General features: G+C 40.0%; 1 protein-coding gene across 2 annotated transcripts; it reads right to left on the bottom strand.

Annotated features, from left to right (window-relative positions):
- Window positions 1–1,416: 1,416 nt before the first annotated feature.
- Window positions 1,417–26,571, bottom strand: LOC124777133. Of its 2 annotated transcripts, none has more exons than XM_047252425.1 (3): window positions 26,384–26,571; window positions 20,774–20,955; window positions 1,417–2,150 (listed from the first exon to the last, which is right to left on the bottom strand). In XM_047252425.1, the coding sequence occupies exons 2-3, from the start codon at window positions 20,937–20,939 to the stop codon at window positions 1,738–1,740; spliced, it is 579 nt and encodes a 192-aa protein (XP_047108381.1). In that variant the 5' UTR covers window positions 20,940–20,955; window positions 26,384–26,571; the 3' UTR covers window positions 1,417–1,737. The 2 variants fall into 2 exon arrangements, with proteins under 2 accessions (XP_047108381.1, XP_047108380.1); XM_047252424.1 differs by having other exon boundaries at window positions 1,419–2,150; window positions 26,300–26,571.
- Window positions 26,572–26,749: the final 178 nt, after the last annotated feature.

Genomic DNA, 26,749 nt, shown 5'->3' with positions numbered 1-26,749 from the left:
TCATGCAACACCTGCATCCTGCAGATCACCATCAGTGGATACAATTCTGTGAATGGTTCCAACAACAACAGGAAGCCAATGACGACTTAGTGAACACCATAATATGCCTGGATGAAGCAGCATTCACTTGTGAGGGTGTCATCAATCTGCACACTTGTGAGGTTAACTGGCAAGTCACCTGTGATCGTGGATATCAAGTTCACTTTGGTATCAACGTCTGGGCCAGAATATTGGGCGACAGGAGTTTGGACCTTTACATGTTGCCTGACTGGTTGCCTGTGCAAAGGTATCATGCATTCCTATAAAACTATCTGCCTGACACTAAAACTATCTGCCTGACATGCTGGAAGATGTTCCACTACATGTTCGGCAGAGAATATGGTTCCAACATGATGGTGCACCTCCACACTCTGGAATTAATGTGCAACAGTATTTGGACAGAACATTTCCAGGAAAATTGCTTGGACATGGAGGTCCAGTTATATGGCCACTGTGTTCACCTGACCTAAATCCCCTGGATTTCTTCCTGTGGGGACACCTGCAGGAGTACGTGTACTCTACTCTGTCAACGAATGTGGAAGAATTGGTGGCACGTGTTCATGCTGCTCGTTACTGTGGACACAGCTTTGCTGTGAAGGGTCCATAGCTGGAAGATCCAGCAAGTTGCGCAATGTTTAGGCATGCAGGGAGGTCGCTTTGAGCATCTGTTGTTCTGAGGACAACATATTCTGTTGCGAAGGTCATGCAATCATTAATATGGGCATTATTATTGTCACTGGTTGCTAATGTCTGACCTCTGAGTGCTCATATTACATGTAGTATTAATGACAAGAAGGTGTTGTGTTATTGAATTGTGCTATCATCTTTAGCATCTCGAAATTGATATTGTTTTTGTAGTTGTTCTGTCCTATGACAGGTTATTTGTTTCAACTGTCTATTTCTTATTTGTCTAATCATGTATTTGTTATGTTCAGCGCAGCAAAAATGTTGTAAATTTAGGATACAGAATGAAATAAGCAAATAAAAAAAATGTGCCCCAATCCAGGATCAAACCCTCGATCTCCTGCATGCTAACCCAAAACTTTTTCCACTGCACAAACTGTACAGCACAACTACAAGTGCTGAAAGAGATACCATACATTTGGTAACAGTGTTGCCAGATTGCCACTCTTTAACTTCCTTTTTCTGCAGATGTATTCATCAGACGAAATTTTGTGAGAGACATTTTTTTATCGCTGGCACGTGAGGAGTCAAGCTACGATGCCCGAGCGCACGAATTTTGCTTCACCCTTATTCTGTATTATATTTCCTCTGTCTGGTAGATTATATTAAGTAGCATATAATACACAATGAAGTGGTAAATCAGCCACCAAAGGAAGCGTAAGATCAACACTAGCCTCACTTTATCAAATAATTTATTTTAGGGCTTACAAAATATGCTTCACAGAGTTCTTAAAACAGTAAAATGATATTCAAAATATATCCATGAATATTAATTTCAAAATACATTTCTTGTTCATTACAGCTTGGATTACACCGACTGTTAAGAGCATACATATGAAAATATTTACCAAGTGAGGTAGTGAAAAACTCTTTAATGTGTTTTCATATGATGATGCTGCAAAGGGCATAAAAATATGTTCCTCAATTCAACAAAACATGTCAATCAAACAGGAATCTTCATTAATGGATGTTAGGCAACCATAGTGATGGTGTAAATTTTCAAATATCAGGTAATCAGTCTTTTACAGCTCTGGCAGTGAACCAGTTAAAAAAACAAAGACCAACTGTGAAAAGTTCCACAGCTGGCATATCAGCAAAGGTACCACACGTACCAATAACAAAAAAGTTTGCTGCATAACAAAGGGCAGCAGCTAAAGCATAGTAATTTCTTGCCACATAGCCTATGTAACACACAAAAAGTAAACTTAAAATTAAAGACATGTCAGACATATAGTCACTAGGTTTTTTACTAACATAATAACACACAACAGGAAACACTGCTGCTACTATATTCATAAGTGCAAAGTTGCCATCATAGCCATAATAGAGATGAAGCTCTGTTGCCAAGCATGGGAAACACAAGGTTGAACTCAGAAACAGAATATTGTTATACAATGTTCTCAACTTATGTCCATATTGTGGGTTACCTGCAATGTAAAACCATAATATTAAAACTGAAGAACTGCTTATGTTGTAAGAAAGAAACAATTTTTACTAATGATACGACAAACTTCTATTAAATAGTAACCACAAAATACATTGGTTGCTAAACGAAATAGCAGTCTACCTTATAACAAACCACAGAAACTAAAAAACTACTTCATGAGTAAGAAGGCAACTGCAATGTGTGTCACATTCACACAGATTGTTTTAAAAGAGGTACAGAAAAATGTATCACGCTCAAAATAAACCTCTTTCAATAAACTTAACATGATATATTAGAAAGTTAGAGGATTTAAAAAAAGTTTATGACCTTCTTGTCTGTTTACATGATCTATAGCTATTAAGTCTGAGGACCAAATATATCTACATAAATAAAAATTCATTGCCGCATATTTGGAAGATCATCACTTGAGAATGGCTTGGCTGATTTTTCTTCTGTTGTGTTCATAATTGACATTACAGGGTTTGCATGAAAGACAATTTTTGGAAAATCCACTGGAAAAATCAGAAATCTGGATGGTATTTTTGTATGAAAATTTTAATTTAAGAAATGTGATGGTCAGTTTACAGTTCTGCAGTTATATGTTTTCATTTTAAAAAAATGTGATATTCAGTTTGACAGTTCTGCTGTTGAATGCTTTCATAACAATACCAAATTCCATATTGAGTATTAATATTTTGCGAAAAAGAATACATTTGAAAGTGACACTTGTGTGTGTTATTGTTGGTGATCATATCTTTGGTGTGCTGTGAAGACTGAATTGATGTCAGTTGTGGTAATTTAGTATGTTGCAATCATGAAATTGTTTTCGTTCATGGTTTATTTCTTTGGAAAAAACGCCACCAGTGAGGCATTGAAATATTGGTCAGCATTCATGCTTTGCAAGCCAACTACATGATTGTTGAGTCAATGATACTGATGAAGAGCGTATAGAAGTCTAGAGGCAAATTGAATATGAATTTCTCAAGTGCAATCCATTATGCGTCCAGAACGATGAAAGCAGTCAAGATTGGCTCACCCAGGTGGAGCTTAAGTACAAAATAATTTGGAATGTAGACCAAACAGATAGTCAAACATGTGTTATTGGTGGAGATCATATCTTTGGTGTGATGCAAAGATTAAACTGATATTAGCTGATGGCAATTTGGTGTGTTGCAAATTTTCAGTTTGCGGCTTATTTCTCAAAAAAAAAAAAAAAATGCCACCAGTGAGGTTTCTAAATATCGATCGGCACGCGCAATGCAAGCCAACCACATGTGTGTCAAGTCAATGTGACTGACGAAGAGCACAGACAGCGTTTGGAGGCAAAGTGAATAATTATAATACAATAAACACTTTCTGTTAAAACCAACTGAGAGAAAGAACAAGCTAAGCTGTGCTGTGAAAATGTGTGGTTTTGTTTTTCTTTTCACAGTCATTTTTAACAGAAAACAGGAAAGTTATCTTAATGGGTAACTTTACAATCCTACCTGTTTGTAGATTAAAATCATGCAAAATACTGTCATTAAAGCTCCTATCCTCAAAGATCCAGCAGTTGTAATGGTCTCCCTCATAGCCTGTAATTATTCCAACCAATTTACCGCTTCGTTTTGACTTCTGCTCCCAATCAAGGTTCCGTTTGCAATAACAATAAATAAGGTCAGAGACATGGAGGGAGGAGGATATGGAGAGACAAGGGAGAGGAAATGGATATGAGAAGGGGGAAGGACATGAATATAAAGAAGAGGAAGGGGGATATGGGTACAGAAAGATGAGGCAGGGAGGGATGGGTAGAGAGAGTGTGGGACACAAGATGTAGAAGGAGTGGGGGAGGCTGACAGGCCAAGACAGGTTGGAGGAAAAGGAGTTGCACAGAGACAGGGAGGGGGGAGAGGGAGGGAGAGGAGGAGGAGGAGGAGGAGGAGGAGGAGGAGGGGCAAAGGAAAGGGGAGAGGAGGAGAGGGATAGAGAGAAGGTAGGAGAAGGAGATTAGGACATACATACAATTCCCATACATATTTGGCAATTGCAAAGCATTGTTGAATTTGCTAGCTCAGGGATACATATGTTAAATACAACATCCTACAGAAGCCTGTTCAAGGAACTAGGGATACTAACTGCTGCTTCCCAGTACATTATTCCTTAATGAAATTTGCCGTGGGTAATGTATCTCTTTTTCAAACCAACAGATCAGTTTACAAAATCAGTCCTAGAAATAAGAATAATGTAAGGAGTAAAGGGAACTGTTATATCCTAGCCAGTAATGCCAACCGAGCCCGCTGCCAAAAGGTTGGCAGCATCAAAGTCCGGACGCCGTCCGCATAAGCAGCGCCAGCGAGACAGGAAATCGCCGCAAGTCTGCGCGCGCCACCGCTGGCTTCTGGGTTCTTAAGCGCTGGAGTCGCGAGCGCTAGGACAGTTCTGCATTCGCCGCTCAGTTGTGTACTCGCCACCGAATTGTGTACTTGCTAGTCAGTTGTGTGTTCATCGCAGCAGAGTTGTTGTTTGTTGTCAGCCGACGCTGACCTAGCCGCTCCGACTCGAACTAGACAGATTTCCGTAGACACGGAGTTCACGACCTTGTTTCTGTATTTTCATGAATAAAGATAAGTACCGACTTTTATTTAATCTGAGCGTTTGGGGCTTTCATCTTTCTGTTCACTGTTCCAGCGGACCGGTCGGCCCGCTATTTAAAGTGTGGCGGTGACTTCGTAAGCCGTTTCTACGGCGAATTGCTTGTCGCTACGAACACCGCCACAAAAGGAACAACTTGTTGAATAGTACAAGTGTCGAGTCACTGAAAGACACATAAGCAAAAGTGAGAAGTTTGCTAGCTTTCAGATGGAGCTCTCTCTCTCTCTCTCTCTCTCTCTCTCTCTCACACACACACACACACACACACACACACACACACACAGAGCTTGACTGGGCTGAGGGGTTGTGTTGGAGTGGGGCTTGACTGGGTTGAGGGGTTGTGTTGGATGGACTGGGTGAAGGCAGAAAGATGACCGTGTTGGAGAACTGCGGGTGATGGCTGTGAGGGAGAGGCAGTGGGAGGTCAATGGGATTGGAATGGAGCACTAGCACTGGTGACCTCATTCTCAGTGCAGACAAGGGAACTTGTATCCAGCAGCCAATGACAGGGAGGTGAGGTTTAGAGGGGACAGGTAGGACAAAAAGACTCGGGGAAAGAGGATATGGCTCCATGATGTGTGAAGTTAGGGTCTTGGGGCAGGGTTAGTAGAGATTGAGACCATGAGGATTACGGAATTGAAGATGGGTTGAAAGGACAGTTCCCATCCACATAATTCAGAGAAGCTGGTGCCTGGGGGAGAGGGGGGGAGGACCTATCTGGCATGGGTTTGAAGTAGCCATTGAGATCAAACACACTGTGTTCAACAGTGTGTTCTGCCACTGGGTGGTCAATTCTACTCTTAGCCATAGTTTGGCAGTGCCCATCCATTTGGGTGGACTGCGAGCTGATTGTCATATTCGCATAAAATTCTGTACAAAAGTTACAGCAGGACTGTTATATGAGTATGATGTGACTGCTTTCACAGGATGCCATGCCTCTGATAAGATAAGCAAGAGGACTGCAGAAGGATGTGCTGGGTGTGTGTATTGGACTGATCTTGTGGCAAGGGTTCAGGAGGGGGTGAGACATGGATGGCTGCTTCAAACCCCATGCCACTGACATCCTTCACCCCCAACTCATGTATTCAGTTGCATTGCAATACATCACAGTCAAAGGGTATATTTCCAGACAGACTGAATCTTGCTACTGCCAGATCCCTTAACAAGAAAAGTGGTAACAGAGATACAAATCATTCTACTTCCATACTCTGTAAGCCACCATATGGTGCATGGTGAAGGACAACATATACCACTGCTAATCATTCCTTACCATGTTCCGCTCACAAATGGTGTGTGGGGGAAAATGACTGACTGTATGCCTCCACATGAGCCTCAACTAGTCTTATCTCACCTTTGCAGTCCTTACGTTAAATGTACATTAGAGGCAGTAGAATCATTCTACAGTCAGTAACAGATGTTGGTTCTCTAAACTTCCTTAATAATGTTTTACAAAATGATCATCACCTTCCCTCCAGGGATTCCCATTTGAGTTCATGGAGCATTTCCATAATATTTGTATGCTGATTAAACCTACAAGTAACTAATGTAGCAGCACACCTACGAATATCTTCAATGCGAGGGTTCCCCCCCCCCCCCCCCCCTCCCGCCAAATCCATCCCGGTGCAGATCAAAAACACTTGAGCAGTACTCAAGAACGGGCCTCACAATATTGTTTTATACATGATGTCCTTTATATTTGAGCTTCAGTGTCCTAGAAGTCACTCAGTGAGTAGAAAAGCTGCAGGAGAGTGAAGCACTGATAAATAAACTACCACACCTGGTGCACACTTGGCACCATTAGAACTTTTGGGAAGAAAAATAGTGGCTGAACTCTATTACCTAAACTAAAATGGCCATCTGATTGCCAAGAAAAGCTCACAACACTCATGATCCTAGTGGAGCAATGACTTAAAGTTAGTGCTGAACAGAGGTTGAAAAAGCATAATGTATTGGACCGCACATCTGAATTGCATGTATGTGATTTAGTGATGGTATGGACTCACGGATGTAGCAACAGACTAAAAAGAAAAGTGGAAAAGTTTTGTTATAGGAACAATGGACTGTGGGAAATTATTGGTAAGTCACACCCTGAAGGTGTTCTCAAAGTTCCAGACACAGGTGTAGTTAAGGTATTATACAATAGAGTGCAGGTGCAAGGTTATAGGGTAATGTATGCTAACAACTGTAAAGAAATATCATGTGGCATAATGCATCCAGAAAAAGAAAGATGTAACTTGGCTTCACATATTTCACGTGAGAAAGGAGACGATAAATCTTTGATGTTGCAGAACAGATTATTATTATTATTATTATTATTATTATTATTATTATTATTATTATTATTATTATTCTTTTTCTTAAGGCAGTACCCTGGCTCTAGAGTTAAGGGAAAGCTGATTTTTATACTTTTGTAAACCATTTACTCATTTATTTGCTTAGTTTCTGTGAATTTAGAGTAGAATGCTGAAAAACTGTCAGGTCATGGATAATAAAGTATGGAAAATGCTCACAATTATCAAATTCTGATGTGGTACCTATACCAGGTATATGAGCTTTTTGTCTAAATGCAATGGCCTGACACAATAATGAGTTACAAAAACATTAAGACTGTTAGTTGATTGGTTGGTTGATTTGAGGAGGGGACCAAAGTGCAAGGTCATCAGTCCCATGATCTGAGGAGGCAGAAGTCTAGGGAAGAACTACACAAACAGCAAACTCCAGTCAAGGGAAAGGGAAAAGGGGCAAAAGGAATGACAGGGCAGCAGGAAAATTAAAGAACAGAAAGGAGGAGGGGGGTAGGAGGGGAAACAACAACAGCAGGAGCACCTCAGAGAAACTACATGGGTTGTGGCACCAACACTGCCCTCCACCCTCCTCGGTCCCCACACCAATGAACGCAATACAATGGGCACACCACAAGGGGAAGAAGGCACCAGAAAAGGGGAAACAAAACAAGCCAGTCAAAACATAGGGAAAGGGGAGAGAACTAAGGCAATGTGGAGGCAAAGCCAAGGCCTCCATAAGCAATTCCAATGCTAACTGAGGGACACCAGTTCCTGAGGGACATTCAGGTACTTACAGCTGGGAGGATAAACCACTTTCACAAAGAAAACCAAGGACAGATATAACCATGCAAGGTTCATCTGTTAATACCCGTAACAAGAAAGGGGGAGGGAGTATTTAGTGCGAAAGGCCAAAAGGTGTGGGAAGTCCAGCAAAATATGGATCATTGTGAGGGGGACCCTGGAACTACAAAGGCAGGTGTGGGCAGGGTAGCACTCACTGCAGAGTATAAAACCAGGGGTCAACCTAGCACAGCTGATATGAAGATGGCAGAGGATGGTAGATTCCCACCGGGCAAGGCAAAGGGAAGAATGCCCCATAAAGAGAGTCTTCTCAGTTGCATGAAGTTTATTAGACAGGGGGTAGACCCCCTCCCCCTAAGAGTCGGCACACAACCAAGTGAAAGGGGATTTGACATAAAGCTGCACATCTGCCCCCAGACAGGTCAAGGAGAACAGGGGGGGGGGGGGGGGGGGGGCGGGGGTTGCAAGTTGTTGCCCCCCCCCCTCCCCCCGGCCAGATGATTATTGGCAAGTTCATTACACAGGGTACCCACATGGCCGGGGACCAAAAGGATAAACTGAACAGCACCAGTGTCAAGATTGATGAGAAGTCATGGATGGCAAAGTCCAAGGGGTTGCAGAAAAAACACTGAATGACAGCCTGAAGATCACTCACTGAGTATGTGAATAACAAAACTCAGGTAAGGAAAGGCCATTTAATAAGGAAGAGGGCCCAGCAAGGGATGGTGTCCCATGCCGACAAAAGACATGAAGGCTTATACCATGTGATTGGTGTAAAAAACAACAGCATCCTGAAACACCTTTAAGAGCAGACAGAAAAACCAACAGCACTCTATTGGAGTGATGGAGGCTTTCAGAGCCTGGAAGAGATCCATCTGAATCCAAGGCTGAGGAATGAAGCATGGGGGGATGGTTGGCAGAAAACGAGAGGAAGAGGACAGGGGGGGAGACGAAAATCACGGCAGAGAGAAGGGAGGCAGAGCCCAACTGGTAAACCCACCTGAGGACAGGCAGACGGCAGGTGATGTTCAGAAGTCACAAAAAGAGTAGAATGGGAGGGGTGAGCAGAGGAAGAGCAAATAGTGATGGTATTGTAAACCATGAGCTGAGACCACTGAACCAAAAGGAAAGGGACACCTGTGTCAACTCTAAGACTACAGACAGGGATAGTGTGAAAGACACTGATGGCTAAATGGACACCACAATGGCAAACCAGATCCAAGAGGAGCAGTGTGGAAGGGGCAGAAGATCCATAAATTTGACAACCATAGTCCAGATGAGACAAAACTAAAGCCTGATAAAGGCAGAGAAGAGTCAAATGATCCATGTCCCAAGAGATGTAAGCAAGGAAGCAAAGGACATCGAATGAGATTTTCACTCTGCAGTGGAGTGTGCGCTGATATGAAACTAGCTGGAAGATTAAAACTGTGTGCCAGACCAAGACTCGAACTCAGGACCTTTGCCTTTCGCAGGCAAGTGCTCTACCAACTGAGCTACTCAAATGGAAATTTGTTCCAAGATGGCCGCCGAGTAAGTGACGCCAGAAACCATTTCCAGAAAGTTAAGTGATTTAGACAGGAATATAATTTAGTTTAACGCCGACAACAAATTAAATACGTGCATTAGTGTATCGTTTAGTCTTGCCGTTAAAGGTTTGACTTTTCTTTGCGTATTTTTTCAGAAAACACGAAAAGATCGTAAGTTTGCGAAGTCGCGCTTAGGCTTAAATTTTGTAAACGTGTTTCTTTCTTGTTTCACGGTAATTTAACTAGTTTCTCAGTAACAAATAAGTAAACTACCGTAAATAGCGTATAACTTCATTGTTTTAATACAGATTTCAGAAAAACAGCGTAACTTTATATCAGAAACTTACCTATATACATTTGTTTATAGGCCTAATTCTCGTAACGTTTTTGGAGAATCAAAGTTAAAGTATCGCGTTTAATTGTCCTTTTTTTCATTCCATCGAGTGAAATATATAATAAATAGCGTATACCTTCGTTGTTTTAATACAGATCTCAGAAAACAGCGGAATTTTAAATCAGAAACTTGCTTATATACATTTGTGAATAGGCTTAATTCTTGTAACGTCTTTTTTGATTTTCGGTAATTTAATTGATTTATTCTAGCTAAAGTATTATTTTTGCCATGAGTGAGAAGTGCCTGACTTGCCATAGAATTGTTAGTTCCGGGGTTTGGTGTGATGGATGCAGTAGTTTTTTTCACTGGGGGGACTGCAGTGGCGTGGGTGTTGGGAAAGTGGATCAGGCTCATCAGTGGTTATGTAGGATTTGCAGCAGAGATAGGAAGATAGTGGAACAGGAGGGGAAAATTGCTGCCCTTCAGGCTGAGCTAGATCAGGCTAGGGAAGATCTGGACAGGTTAAGGAGGGAGAAGGGCAAAGAGAGGTGGGAAGTGGCAACAGGTAGCAGAAGGAATAGGCCTAGAACTAAGTCTGACAGTTTTGTGGTGAATGTCAAAAATAAGTTTGACCTGTTGCTTCAGTTAGAAACTGATGAGCCTCAAGCAGAGGTAGGTGTAGACAGGACACAACAAACTTTCAATAGGAAATTGAAAAAGAATGTAGGAAAGTCATCGAAAAGGAAGAAAGTTTTATTGTTAGGCAGTTCTCATGCCAGAGGTGTAGGCCAACTTCTGCAGGAGGAATTAGGACCAGAATACCAGGTCACAAATTTTTTCAAACCAAGTGCTAGTCTGGATCAGGTGACAGAGGATTTAGGTTCACTCTGTAAAGGATTTACCAGGGAAGACACCGTGGTTATTGTGGGAGGGCCAGGGAACAGCATCGACAGAGATCCTGGGTACAGTATAGAGTGTGACCTGGTAAAGATTGCGTCAGCATCGAGACACACCAATGTTGAATTTGTATCTGTCCTGAGACGCCATGACCAGCCTCATTTGAACTCTTCTGTTGGGAGAGCTAATTTGGAGTTGGAACGGCTGCTTGGATCGGGTGCGGGGGCTCATATTGGTGTGGTTCCTGTTGATTATCTCAGTAGGTGGGACTATACCAGGCACGGCCTACATCTCAACAGGAAAGGGAAGGGGAAACTGGCTGGGGTAATACCAGGAAATTTAAGGGGGGGAGGCACTGCCATGAATGGTAAAATACCAGTGGTTACAGGTGTTGGAGCAGCACCTTTTTTAGGATAGGTAAGACAGAAAGATGTCAAGTTCTACGAGAGGTCAGGATTGAAACAAATCTTCAGTTTAGGAAAGAAATTAAACAGCACAATTCTAGCACATTGGATCACCAATCACAGCTATCAATTATAAATTTTCATCAATCACCAGAAATTTTATCTCCACCAAGTTGTATCTCAGTCCTAGGTAATTCCATTGATGAATTAAAGTCACCCAACCCAGTTGACATAATCTGCCTCTCTGAACACCATGTGACCACTGGTATAGGAACTAGGCCTAAGCACAATGAGAAACTCAGACAGGAGAGTACTGCAAATGTTAGAATAAGGAAAGGTTCTCATAAAAGTATAATTAAAAATAATGTAAGTATATTTCATCAAAATATTGGGAGTTTAAAGAATAAAGTAGATGAGCTTCTGGTTTGTTTAGAAGATTTAGAAGCTGAGAATGAAATAGATATACTATGCCTGTCTGAGCATCACATTGTTACTGATATGGATAAGGTAAATGTAAGTGGTTATAAGCTCTCTGCACATGTAATGAGAGAAAATATGGAGAAAGGAGGAGTTGCCATATATGTCAAAAGTTATCATTCTGCAAAAAGTATAGAAACAAAAAAGTTTTGTGTAGAGAAACATATAGAAGCATGTGCCTGTGAGCTTAAATTAAATAAAGGCACATTTATAATTGTAACTGTATATAGGTCCCCATCAGGAAATTTTCATCTATTTCTGAAAAATTTGGACTCCTTGTTGTGCTATCTGTCAGACAGGGGGAAGCAAATTATTATTTGTGGGGACTTCAATGTAGATTCTCTGAAAGAGGGTAATAGGAAAAATGACCTTGAAGTATTACTCGGTTCTTTCAATTTGACACCCGTTATTGATTTTCCTACTCGGGTGGTGAAGGATAGCAGCTCACTGATAGATAACTTCTTTATAGACCAAGATAAGTTTAACCAGATAAATGCTCAGCCTGTTGAGAATGGTCTTTCTGATCATGGTGCACAGCTAGTTACAATATATGACATAGCTCCATTCAGCAATACTAAACAGTCCTCCAAAGTAGTACGTTCAGTCAACGATTTAACAATTGCAAATTTCAGGGAAAGCCTACAGCAGTTAGACTGGGATGAGGTGTACCGTGAACCTGATGCCAATTTAAAATATAATTTATTTCATGACATTTTTGTAAATGCATTTGAAAACTGCTTCCCCAAGAAAATAGTTAAATATACTCGTAAGAAACCTTGTAACAAACCATGGCTTACTAAGCGTATAAAAATATCTTGTAACCGGAAAAGGGAAATGTATCTGACAGCAAGAAAGAGTAGTGACCCAGAAACTATCAAAAATTATAAAAACTACTGTGTTATATTAAGAAAAGTTATTAAAAAATCCAAGAGTATGTGTATCATGTCTGAAATCAGCAACTCTGATAATAAAATTAAAACAATTTGGAATATTATTAAAAGAGAAACAGGTCAACCAAGAGCAGAGGAAGACAGTATTACCATCAAATTGAATGAAAACTTTACGAACAAAAAGTCAGAAGTTGAAAATATTTTTAATAATCATTTTCTAAATGTTGTGAATATAGTAGGATCCAGGTGTTCATTAGAAGATGCTAGGCTGTTAATGGAAGAGGCCATACATATGCAATTTGATACAATTGAAATCTCACCCACTTCTCCCTCTGAAATTAGGAAAATAATAAACTTGCTTAAAAGCAAAAACTCACATGGAATTGATGGCATTTCCAGCAAAATACTAAAAGCTTGTTCTCAACAGATAAGTAAGATTCTCAGCCACCTGTGTAATAGCTCTCTGGAACAGGGCATTTTCCCTGATAGACTGAAATATGCTATTGTTATACCTTTGCATAAAAAGGGGGATAGATCTGATGTCAACAATTACCGTCCAATCTCCCTTCTAACAGCTTTATCCAAAATTTTTTGAGAAAGTAATGTATTCAAGAGTAGCTTCACATATCTGTAAAAATGAAGTACTAACAAAATGTCAGTTTGGTTTCCAGAAAGGTTTTTCAACAGAAAATGCCATATATGCTTTCACCAGTCAAATTTTGAATGATCTGAATAACCGAACACCTCCCATTGGGATTTTTTGTGATCTCTCAAAGGCTTTTGATTGTGTAAATCATGAAATTCTGCTAGACAAGCTGAAGTATTGTGGCATGAGTGGGACAGTGCACAAATGGTTTAATTTGTACCTAACTGGAAGAGTGCAGAAAGTTGAAATAAGTAGTTCTCGTAACATGCAAAGATCAGCACATTCCTCAAACTGGGGAACTATCAAGAATGGGGTTCCACAAGGGTCAGTCTTGGGTCCTTTGTTGTTCTTATTATATATTAATGACTTGCCATTCTATATTCATGAAAAGGCAAAGTTAGTTCTCTTTGCTGATGATACAAGTATAGTAATCACACCTGAGAAACAAGAATTAACTGATGAAATTGTCAATACTGTCTTTCAGAAAATTACTAAGTGGTTCCTTGTAAACGGACTCTCACTGAATTTTGATAAGACACAGTACATACAGTTCCGTACAGTGAATGGTATGACGCCATTAATAAATATAGACCTTAATCAGAAGCATATAGCTAAGGTAGAATATTCCAAATTTTTAGGTATGTCCATTGATGAGAGATTAAATTGGAAGAAACACAATGATGATCTGCTGAAACGTTTGAGTTCAGCTACTTATGCAATAAGGGTCATTGCAAATTTTGGTGATAAACATCTTAGTAAATTAGCTTACTACGCCTATTTTCACTCATTGCTTTCATATGGCATCATATTTTGGGGTAATTCATCACTGAGGAATAAAGTATTTATTGCACAGAAGCGTGTAATCAGAATAATAGCTGGAGTCCACCCAAGATCATCCTGCAGACATTTATTTAAGGATCTAGGGATATTCACAGTAGCTTCTCAGTATATATACTCTCTTATGAAATTTGTTATTAACAACCAAACCCATTTCAAAAGTAATAGCAGTGTGCATAACTACAATACTAGGAGAAAGGACGATCTTCACTATTCAAGATTAAATCTAACTTTGGCACAGAAAGGGGTGAATTATACTGGCACTAAAGTCTTTGGTCACTTACCAAATAGTATCAAAAGTCTGACAGATAACCAACAAGTATTTAAGAAAAAATTAAAAGAATTTCTGAATGACAACTCCTTCTACTCCATAGAGGAATTTTTAGATATAAATTAAGAAAAAAAAATATTAAAAAAAATAAAAAAAATAAAAAAATAAAAATAAAAAAACACAAAAAAAAATGAAGTTGTTATATTAACTTAAGTATGTTGTTAAATTAACCTAATTATGTCATGTATTGGAAAATTCGACTCGTTCCACATCATTACGAAATATCATATTCATGATCCATGGAACTAGTATTAATCTAATCTAATCTAAGCTGCCCTGTCCTCACACCTTTACTTCTGCCAGTACCTCATCTCCTACCTTCCAAACTTTACAGAAGCCCTCCTGCGAACCTTGCAGAACTAGTACTCCTGAAAGAAAGGATACTGCAGAGACATGGCTTAGCCACATACTGGGGGATGTTTCCAGAATGAGATTTTCACTCTGCAGCAGAGTGTGCGCTGATATGAAACTTCTTGGCAGATGAAAACTGTGTGCCAAACCAAGACTCGAACTTGGGATCTTTGCCTTTCATGGGCAAGGTAGGAGATGAGGTACTGGCAGAAGCAAAGGTTTGAGGATGGGGCACGAGTCGTGTTTGGGCAGCTCAGATGGTAGAGCACTTGCCCGCAGAGTGAAAATCTCATTCTGGAAACATCCCCCATGCTGTGGCTAAGCCATGTCTCCACAATATCCTTTCTTTCAGGAATGCTAGTTCTGCAAGGTTCGCAGGACAGCTTCTGTAAAGTTTGGAAGGTAGGAGATGGGGTACTGGCAGAAGTAAAGGTGTGAGGACGGGGTGTGAGTTGTGCTTGGGTAACTCAGATGGTAGAGCACTTGCCCATGAAAGGCAAAGGTCCCAAGTTCGAGTCTTGGTCCAGCACACAGTTTTAACCTGCCAGGAAGTTTCAAAGGACATTGAGTTTATGAAAACAGCCAACGTTCAGATGTACGGCGTGATGGCGCCAAGCTGTGTCATAGCCTTATGAAGTAAGCTCGTTGACAAAAAGAAGACCCAAGTAATGGAATGGGGGACCACTGTCAGGTGTTGGGCATCAAGATAGAGGTCTTGATCAGGATGGACTGTAGTAAGGTGACAGAAATGCACAACCGTCAACTTAAGGGAAGAGAATTGAAAATCATGCAAATGTGTCCAAGCAGAAGGACACTGGATGGCAACCTGGAGCTGTTGCTCTGCAGAGGTCACCAAGTCGGATCTAGCCCAAATACAGAAATAATCCACATACAGACCGGGGTGCCAATGGTGCAGCAGATGTCACAAGTCCATTAATAGTGATGAGAAAAAGGACACTTAATACAGAGCCCTGAGGAACGCTATTCTCCTCGGTGTGTGTAGAGCTGAGAATAGTGCCAACCTGCACTAAGAACAACCAGTGGGGCAGGATCTGAAAAACAAAACTTGGGAAGGGGCCCCGATGATCTCACTTATGGGGGATAAGTAGGGGGTGATGGCACCAAGCTGTGTCGTAGCCTTATGAAGATCAAAGAAAATGGCAACAAGATGGCAGCACTGAGAAAAGGTCAGCTGAACTGCAGTTTCCAATTGAAGCAGACGATCGACTGGAGACCATCCCTTCTGAAAGCTGCTTTGGTAAGGAGATAAAAGGTCCCAAGATTCATGGATCCAACTGGACAGACGAGACACCATCCATTCAAACAGCTTGCAGGGGACACTGGTTTGAGTGACTGGCTGTAACTATCAAGGGACAATGGATCATTGCCGGAATTAAGAACATGGACCACAATACTGTCTCTCCACTACAAGGGGAAACTGCCTTGGAGCCAATACAGTTACACACCAGGAGGAGATATTGACATTGTGAAGGATTGAGGTGTTGAAGCAATTGGTTATGGATGGAATCGGGGCCAGAGGCTGAATCATGGGAAGAAGAGTGAACCAGTAAAAAGTTCAGTGCAGGATTCCACCTGACAAGGGATAAAACGTTCAGCCCGCTCTTTCCAGAGGAGGGAGGCCACTGCATAGGAAGCTGATGCTGATGCCATTGCAGAATGGGTTGTGAGCTGTCCTGCAAGAACTGATGGGATCCGCACATGGCCTGGGGTGGAAGAATGCTGCTGACAACCTTGGAGGGTGTGGCATGTAGTCCACAAATGTGACAAAGGGACAGAAGAACATAGGGAGAAGAAGAAGTGCTCTTAACATACCCACCTGCTCTGTTTCATCAAGTAACAGGCTCTGGCATGAAGACATTTAAAGGAAATAGGACTGGCAGAGGACAGGTGCCACTTAAGGTGTTGCAAGGCACAATGGAAATCATGGATAGTGGTGACAATGGCCGTGCTCCACCATGGAACTGGTTGGCAGTCAACAAGGCCTGTCTAGTGGGAAACGACAATGCCGGCGGCAGAAATGACCTTATGGACAGGTCATGAACGACTTCATCAATACAAGCTGACAAAAAAGGTGTCAACATGGCCTGGGAGGTATACAGAGGCCAATGAGCATGATGGAAAGCCCAGCGGGGTAACCTGGTCCTTAGGAGGTGGAAAGGGAAGGAGAGGATCAGCAGGAAGTGGTCACTATCACAGATGTCATTATGTGGCAACCAGTGTAGGAAAGGAAGGAGGGGAGGGGATGTGAGCAAAAGAACAATGGCAGAGAAAGAGACATAAGCAGCACTAAAATGAGCAGGGGAACCATCAGTAAGAAGGCACAGGTTGTAGTCTGCACGAAACTGGTCAATGAGGAGCCTCCAACTAGATGAAAAATCCCTGCCCCACAAAGAGTGATGGGCATTAAAATCCCCAAGGAGAAGGAAGGGAAGGCAGAGTTGCTGAAGGAGGGGAGTTAGGGCAGTGGGTGTAGGTGGCCCATCAGGACGGAAGTAGATATTGCATACCATGACTGCGGAGTCCAAGTGGACCCAGACAGCAACTGATTCCAGTGTTGTACGAAGGGGGATCCATGTACTAATAATGTCCATATGGACCAAGTGAAAATGCCACCGGAAGCCCTCAAAGGGTTGACCTGTTTCTCACAATGTGCAGAACTCATGAAGGGTCGGTGTGTAAGCATCAATAAAATGAGATTTCTGGAGAATGGCACAAGCTGCTGAGTAAAAGGAAATAAGGGATTGCAACTCCAGTAAATGGAGGTAGTATCCATTAGAGTTCATTGAATAAGCATGGAATGGCACCTGGACGGTTAGACATGAGAATTGCAGGAGAGAGGAAGAGGAGAGGGGGAGGGACTGGGTTGAGGATGAGGAAAGAACATAACAGAGACAAAGTTAGATAACATCAAGACAGGGTGAAGATGGTCATATTTCTAATATGCCTCAGTGTAGGATAAATGATCAAAGGACATATACTGCTGTATCTCCTTTTCCTTCTTATAAACTGGGCAATCTGACAAGTGTAGAGAGCGACAGTCATGAAAACTAACAAACACAGGCAGCAGAGAAAACATTAAGATCTGATAAGTAGTATGTCTACAATATGAAACCCAGTATAGAGCTTCAACAAGGCATTATGATGCCCTTAAGGCAATACGGAATATGTAACGAGGATGTATAGTTTCATGCTGGTGTAATTAGAATTGGTAGCTTTCTTGTAGATAAAGTAGAGTATTGTAATGTGTGACCTTAAGTTACAAGTACCACAGGAATATTCAATTGTTGGGCTAGGTGAGAAAATCATAATGTGATGTAGTAAGTGGAATGACAGAGTTGGGGATTCAGAAGGGTAAACAAATCACATGAAGTCACTTGCAGAAGCAATACATCCAAAGACCAAAGTGTCATTCATTCTAGGCTGGACTGGGTCCAATAGAATGTAATTGTGGTAGTTAGTGCAAAAAGTACATCTAACTTCAAGTTAGGCTCATGTAATGTATAAACTGTTTACAAGCACCATACGATAAAAATTGTTATGCCAAATTAATAATCTGGCAATCGTAAGTAGACATACAGAGGTGTGAAACTAATTGCCTCATTCCAGATGTAAGTTTTTCAAGTCATATTCTAGTTTATTCAAATACTGTTACAAGGAAGGTAACACATTAAGACTTAAAATTAAAACAAGTAGACTGCCATACTTGTAAAATAAGGAAAGGAGTAATTTAATACAACAAAAGGAAATCCTGAAGATGTATAGCCGTGAGAATATACTAAAGAAATGTACTGGGTTACTAATCTACTGATCATGTCATTTCAATGACAATTTATGAATAAACATTATTGGCATACAATTCATTTATACTAATTAAATTCTACTATTTATTATGCAAGATCCTAACTGTCAGAATTTGCATCATTAGCTGATAATTAGCAGCAAGAGACAGATGCAAAATGAAATGGAGAGGGAAGTAAAATGAATCTATTTAACAGGAGCACTGTCTCACTCTCCATTGGCTTTCCTGAACCTGTATTCTCTGGCATGTCAGTGTGATAGCAGTGTTCACACAACTTACAGTCAATACACTATAGTACTGCACTAAAACAAGTTACAGCTCGGAGTTTACAATCACTAATCATTAGTATCATACAATTAATTCAGTGAAATTATCTGTCAGAATATCCATCACTATCCAATAATTAGGTGGAAAAGAGTGAAGTAATGCAAATATAATTTTGCTGATATTAGGATAGGTATTATCTTACATGCTGTCGTCAAGACAAATTTTTGCATTTTTCAGGGCTCTGGTCATGAATATAATTAATAAGTCACCTACACAGAATAAAAAGAAGAGTGTCCATTCACATGAGGAATAATGTAGAAATACAATTAGTGATGACTCGTAAATGAACAACTGTTAAAAGATATTTTTTCTGTGATAACTAATCGAATGAACAGTTCCTGAATGACGTGAGCACACAATGTGTATCCAATGTGATATATTAAGTACAAACCAAACAGCTTTATGATTCCATTTATGGTCTAACTATTAAGAGAGAAATGCTTGCAACAAATTTTTGTAATGGAGAAAAAGATAATATAGTTGAGCTTGTCCAGTTTCATGGGAGTTGTTAGTTTAACTAAACCAAGATAACTGAGCTCATTTCAAAGCTAATGAATTTAAGAGTGGACTGCATGCATGACTAATTAGAAAGTCCATATTATAGTCTCATTCAGAGGCTAGGCAGAAGTTACTATTTGACTAGCTGCACTCTCCACTGGCTTTCCTAGTAGGGTGTTCAAACCAATTTTCGGGGCCTGGGGGACAAAGCTGGTGGTGTCCATTCTGTAAGACTCATAAACAGCTCTGCCCTTGTGAAGTACCCCCTCCCCAGGGAGGAGTCCCGGGCGGGTTAGTATTGGGAAGGGTAGCTGTCTTTCAGTGTGTCTGTCTTTTTTTCTTCGGTTGTAATATTACTAATCTTAATTTTCCTTTCTTACTTCTCCTCATGGGGTACCTTTTCTATCACCCCTCTTTCAATATTTAAATGTTCCATTCAGTGAACCCTTTGCAATGTCCCCCGTTTATTTCTGACAGTCATGTGGAACCATAAGTACTTGATTGTATGTAGTCATGTGATTCCCCTGCAACGTTGCTGTTGTCTGTTTCTGGAGACAGCAGTGCCATTCTTGAACCACATAAATGATTTACTATGGACATTGGCAAATGTGATATTTGCTGATGGCATAAGTATAATGATAAAGGGCCAAATATATCCATACAAAAGCAGTCAGGAGAATAATTAAACAGATTAACAACTGATCCTAAGCACTTTAAACTAGATGAAAATTCATGTGAGAAGTTCCAAAACATTTTGATAAATAATAGACTTCTGTGACATCAAACTGTTGAAAAATTAGCCAAAAAGCTTAGTTCTGCCAGTTCCCCCCCCCCCCCCCCAAATTAGAAATGCCTCTCACTGTGTTGCTGAGTTGCACTGCAGATAGGAATGCTAGCATGCTTCCACTTATGTCACATGACATAATCTTCTGGGACATTACAGCTATAGCCAAAAAATGCATTTTTTTCTACATAAGTATTCAATCAGAACTAATGGGCTGATAATAATAAATAACATGAAAGAAAAGAATTTGGCATTCATGTGCTGCATGGCACTTGGTGAAATTCATAATTGATCCATGAAACCACAGCAGAACATGACAGGAGAGATGACCTCTAATTCTAAGCTGTGAGCTGTTTTTAGACAATGCTTGGCTTGTTTTTATTGTTTATGTCAGGCAAGCAACCTAATACAATGTCTTGCCTTTCACTGACATGCAAACGTAATACACAACTCTGTACCTATAAAAAATCCGTATTTGCTATTATTTATTTTGTTTCTAAACAGTATCTCATATTTTCTCACCTTCCCTCTCCCTCTTTCCCTCCCTCCATTCCCCCCTCTTTCTCTGTACTCTTCTTCTTAATTCTTTAAAAGAGTAGGCCTATGGCCCTCTGTTATCGACATACAGCTAGTTATTTGTATCATTAAATGAAAATACCTCAGCACATAATTTACAAAGAATTCATCTCTACAGCTGTTTTTTAAAAGAGTGAAGAAGCAAACAGTACAGAGACTAGAGTAAAACTATCGTAATCTAAAGGTAATCAAAAAACAAAACAACTTACCAAATCTGAATATGCCCAAAATGGATAATACAAGTAATGGTACAAATGTTCCATATATCCATTTGTAAGGATATTCAGTAGCATTAAATGTAGACTTCAGAGCCCACAGAGTTGAGCCAGCTAGTAAAATGTGTGTAAATGCTGTTGAATAATGTGTTTCAACCATTTTTCAGTTCCAAATTCTGTAAAAGTAAGAGACTGCAATCAAATGATGCACTGATACTCCATGCAACAGTACAGGAATATGAATAAATGACAGAGAGTAAACATGTTGAAATCCATCCACTAAATTTTATCACGAGATTCAAGAGGTCATAAATATGGGTACAGGTAAATTGGCTGTTGGTATGGCAGAAGTAACCTGATACCAACATACAAAATGACAACCTCCCAAATTTTTATTTAGTGAATAGGAAAATGGAGACCAATATGAAAATTCATGGGTCTGAAATATGTCCTGCATTAGAAACAAAATTTTTAGGCATCTGTATACAGAACAACACAAAGTGGCAGACACATTAACACAACTAAAGCAGAATAAAGTATGCACCTCATGCGTTCTTACATACAGCACAAGCACAGAGACTGTTTGCAGTGGATACTATGCAGTTTCAGAGTGTAAGCTATATTGTATCCTTCCCAGGTCGAGACTCTTCACCTAGCTCACACATTTTCCTTAATTGGAACACAGCTGTGAGAGTAATGCACAGTGCAAAGCCAACAGACAGCTGCAGGCTGCTGTTCCAAAAATCAGTTACCCTGTTGGTAAAGGGAAAACTGTGAACTGAATAAAAGAGGAGTGCCTTCCAAATTTAGACTATAACCTTCATAATATTTTTTTTTGTAAACGGCCATTTTATCACCATCTGAGCTGTAATTACAGCCATTTAGAAACTCTTGGATGACTGTGGTTACCAATAAAGAAAAATTTTTAAATTTTGTTCAACTATGATTGCAACTTATTACAAGATGTACAGAGTAGAGCCATCAGTCACAGCTGCTGGCTATGGAGAAAAAATTAATTCAGAGAAATGTTCAAGTAAAATAAAAACATGACAGTCAAAACTTATGAACATATGACTTAGATCACCAAATTTCCTGTACACGGCTGCCATAAAATCAGTTCGATTAACACAAAAAGAAAAATGATAGTGGCAATATCAATATGGAAAAAGTGGGAATGGAGATAACATCAATAGAGCTAGAGCACAATCCTGGACTGAAATGGATGGTGTTGAAAATCAGCTGCATCATTTTCAAAGGAAGTATACCACCAGCATTTACCTTAATTGATTATGGCGACACCCAAATCCAAATGATGAGACAGGGACTTAAACTCTACTAACTCCAAATGCAAAGACAAGGCCTTAACCACTGCATCAGTACTGGTACTCATTATCAACATGTCATCCATATTTCAAAATCAGAATTTAATGAATATTTGAAATGCACAAGTAAAATGAGAAAATGATTAGTATTTAGACAACAGTGGTCCTTAGTATAAATGTAATGTGGATATGGCATACTCTGGATGGGAGTCCCCTTTCAGGGAGTTCGGCCATCTGGTGAAAATCATCTCATTTGATGCCACTTTGTCGACCCGTGTGTCGATGATGATGAAATGATGATAACAACAACACAACATCCACCACCCAAATGGAGCAACTCTCCAACTGGGCCAGGAATCAAAACCGGGCCCACTACAACTGACGTTTTTTATTGTATATCATCGCATGATTTGGAGGGCCAGTCAAGATGTGAAATGGTGCCTGACAGTTGTTCAGACCAGGAGCATACGTGTGTGGCTCTGTCAACAGGGCTGTTCCTATCTTCAAAGATGTGGGTGTCCACAGCACATCCCTCATGAAGATGTAGAAGCTGGGACAACACTTAGTCACTGAAAATGTTAAAATAAACATCCTGGTCCATGTTCATGGGAAATTGAATGAGTGGGCCCATGTCATGTTCCAAAAACATCTAAAAAATACCACAGAACCACCTCCGGCTTGGATTTGCCCTACACACATTGCAGGCTGAAAACTTCAGCGGACCATCAGTGCACTTGATGCCTTGTGTTACTTGAAAAGAGCAAAATTGTGACTCTGCGGACAACATTAAATGCTTCCCACCAGTCCATTACCACACAGTTATATTTGGCTCACTGAACACATGCAGCTTTATGTATTACTGTGATCAATGACCTTTTGTGCGGTACCTGCCCACTGAATGAAGTTCCCTTCTTAATGTTCACTCAAAAACTGATTGAAATGGATTTGCATTCACTGACAGCAACAATTCCTGGCAGTTTGAAACTGACTGGCATTGACAAGGTGGCACATTCATTTCTGGTTCCAGCCAAGAGTGGTGCACCATTTCTTATGTACATGTTGGACAGTCTGTGTTGATACATCAATGAATTTGGTAACTTAATTCCCATAAATTGGACAACTTTATTCTAGTGTAGTCATGGGTAAATCCAAATACAATAACTCTTTCTGTCACAATGACCAATTTTACTGTGCTGATTCATATTACCTCAGATGTCTGTGAACTGGACTTCATAAACATTCCACAAATCCTGTTCACGCAGAAGAAAAAGGAACTACAAGGAAAATGGAAATACGGAAGCGTCCGATCCCGCCCGTCTGCTTTGACTCATGACGTCACAAATATGGCGGAAACAAAAACAAACACACACACTTTCCACAAGAAGCCTAATGACACTAACGGGACAAGCGCTGGAAATGGGGTGTTTTGGGTGGGGGGGGGGGGGGGGGGGGGCAAACTAAATATAAACAAATTTAGACGCCTTGCGTAGCTACAACGTGTAAGTGAAGACAGCCATGCACAAATACCCACCCACCTCCCCAGGGGTCGTAACTCCTGCAACCCATAGAAGATAAAGATGCTTCAGTAGGTGATTAGTGTTTTTTGTCTTTTTAAAAAAAAATCTCACAGGATAGAGCGAACAGATCAGAAAGATAAATATAATAAACTAAAACAGAAACTGGAGGAAACAGATAATTAAAATAAGTAATAAGTGTTTTTAAATTTAAAAAAAAAAAAATCTCACAAGATAGAACGAACAGATCAGAAAAGTAAATAAAATAAGATAAAACAGAACTGGAGACAGCTACACTCAAACCAAACTCGGCACCATCATGACATCACACACGACAACACCCTTACGTCACGGGTCAAAGCCGACGCGTGGGATCGGACGCTTCTGTCGACCCAGGAAAATTCCTCCATTTACTCAGTAAATTGTTAACTGGCACAATAGTTCCTCCACATGGTGGCTTGCATACAGTTTTTTGTAGCCCAAAACTGATATGTCTCTCATTTGTGATAGGGACTGGATATGAGAGAAGTCTGTCAATGGCTAGATATGAAATATGACTCCTCATTATGTACTGCTATATCCTATTAAGAACACAAGAATGTTATTCTGAATTCAAGAAAATATCTCCTACATTGATGTTGCGAAATTTGACAGACAAGATTTACTATTACAGAAATCAAACACTGGTAAATCTATAATTATTGATGCTGTATTTCCTCTGTTGTAGGGCCTAAATTTGAAGGTAATTTACATGAAAAAAATAAATTATCACAATAAATTCACATATGAAATGCATAGAATGACGAAAGAGAGTGTGGGTCCAATCATATATGTCAGACCCCTGTAAAGATTCAAAACAAGTGCAATTTTGAAACAAAAGTTTCACAGCAATGAGGAAATCAGCAGGTTTTTAATCAAAGACACAAAGGTGGTGGGTCACAGATCAGTATTAAATATTTAGAAATGTTGGATGGAAATGATGCAAATTATGCAAGATTAGTCACTCGGAATTGCAATGTATGGTCATAGAAGGGTATTACAAAGGACGGGATAAGAAAAAAATATAAATTTTGGGGTGGATATGGCAGAACGAACAGGCAGCACTCAGTATAAAGTGTTTCAAGTATGGTAACCACGCCAACCAGTCGAGCTTCTCCTAACAACGTTTCACATTAAAGCTGCCCCAAGAACCAAAATGTTTATCTAGCTGGAAACCAGTATGGGGATAAATGCAAATACAGTAGTTTATTTTAATCAATTCAGTGTATGCATGTAACCCCAAGTTATGTAAAAGGAAACTAAAACACCCTTTATTCACATTATATTTTCAGTTCTTTGTTTTGTTTTACGTAACCCCTCTCACTATTTTTCTTTCCTAACTGATGATAATCCCTATAAATGAATTTGTTTCTCGTCCTCTTACTGTGTCCATTATAATCAATTCTGCGATTTATTACTAGCCTAAAACCGCTATTTAGTTTGTTAATCAGTTTCAAGCAGTAACTGTCATATCACTCTGTATTAATAGAAAAAAAAAGCCACAATTTTGGAGGTTTCTTATATAGTTCTATTAACAAAGACTGAAACGATCATCATTGATAAACTACATATTGAAGAAAGTACGGAGAGCTTTTGCAATCAGAGACTTTCACAAATACTGAACAGTTTCAAGATTATGAATCCCCGTATTTTAATCACGATGAAGTCATATGTCATCACTATTACATTCCAACGATGATTCCTGTGAAGACTTATATTTACAATTAAAAATCATAGAAATCTAAAATTTCCTTTATCTGTAAACGAGGAACAGGCAATGTACACATGTGCAAGGATAGAACCCCAAGATTAAACAGTAAGAAGATTGGCTAAAATACAATTTGGAACTCACTACTTTATTAAACTACTACATGTAGCCTATATGGTGGAAACAGAGAGAATCACATCTGAGTTGCACCAAATAAGAGACAGGAGAAAATGTACAGCAGTTCTACTGTTCACCAGACTTGAGACTCTTCTCTTTCAGTCAAAAAGGAGTGCTATGGGGCAAACGTAAGGTAGCAAACTACATGTATCCAATATGGCATTGTAAAAATTGTAATTTTAATATTACACTAACATAGCTGCGTTCAACAGAGGTATGCAAAATTGCAGGTTGATGAGAATAATTTTTGTTTAGTTCTACCCCCCCCCCCCCCCCCTGCCGCAAAACACAACGTTGGAATCAACTGGAACAACACAATAAGCACCGACTCCTACATCATATCGCAAGGCAACATACTTCGGTATCAATTACTCGTATGGAAGATAGGAACTTGTTTGATCTAAATCTAATTTATGAGGTACGAGAAACTGCACAGATTTAACGGGAAAAAGATACATGAGGCAACGTGTAGGACGGGCTCTATGTCAACATTCTTCCATATTCTTCATCGGCTATTTTATTTCACCTCGGTACTCTTTCTCGGGGGCTCTATTACATACAACTTGAAAATGCATACGAGCGCAAAAAAAATTTATCTCTAACGAACTAATACACATCCATTAAACAGAACCTTATTAGAAATTAGAATTGGAAGACGTAAAGCTTATGAAGTGCCGGAATTTCATCAGTGATAACATTGATCACTGTTCTGTCACTAAAAAGATCTGAGAGAAAGTAAACGATTCTGTGAAAGGCTTACTTTCTTTAGCAGCTGGGGCTTAGTCATCTGTGATTGTACGTCCCTTGCATTACACGAGAACATGCAAAACATAACAATATTTACTTGTCAGTACAAATCCACAGAGGAATATGGAACTACAGACTTTCTGTATTAACTTTATTAACAACGTCTTTAAGAGAATGGTACTCCAAAATAGACTGCTGTTTGACAACTGTCACAAATCACCATGCAGCTTATAGGCCGCTCAAGTTTATTCTTAGCGTTAGCACAAGTGTATCGATACTTGAGAGTTGAGACCTTCGACCATAGATACTAGTAGACTGGCCTTGCTGTGCAGAAGCTATAGGCACAGTCTAATATTATATTAGACTGTGCTATAGGGCTGGTGTGGCTCCAACATAAACCACGTGACTGTTGGCAAAACGTGGCGGGATTTCAAATCAGCAGTCTGCCATCCTATGTTTGTAT

The sequence above is a fragment of the Schistocerca piceifrons genome, chromosome 2 (genome assembly GCF_021461385.2).
Source record: "Schistocerca piceifrons isolate TAMUIC-IGC-003096 chromosome 2, iqSchPice1.1, whole genome shotgun sequence".
Taxonomy (NCBI): domain Eukaryota; kingdom Metazoa; phylum Arthropoda; class Insecta; order Orthoptera; family Acrididae; genus Schistocerca; species Schistocerca piceifrons.
The sequence above is the reverse complement of the archived record's forward strand: the minus strand, read 5'-3'. Positions and strand labels throughout refer to the sequence as shown.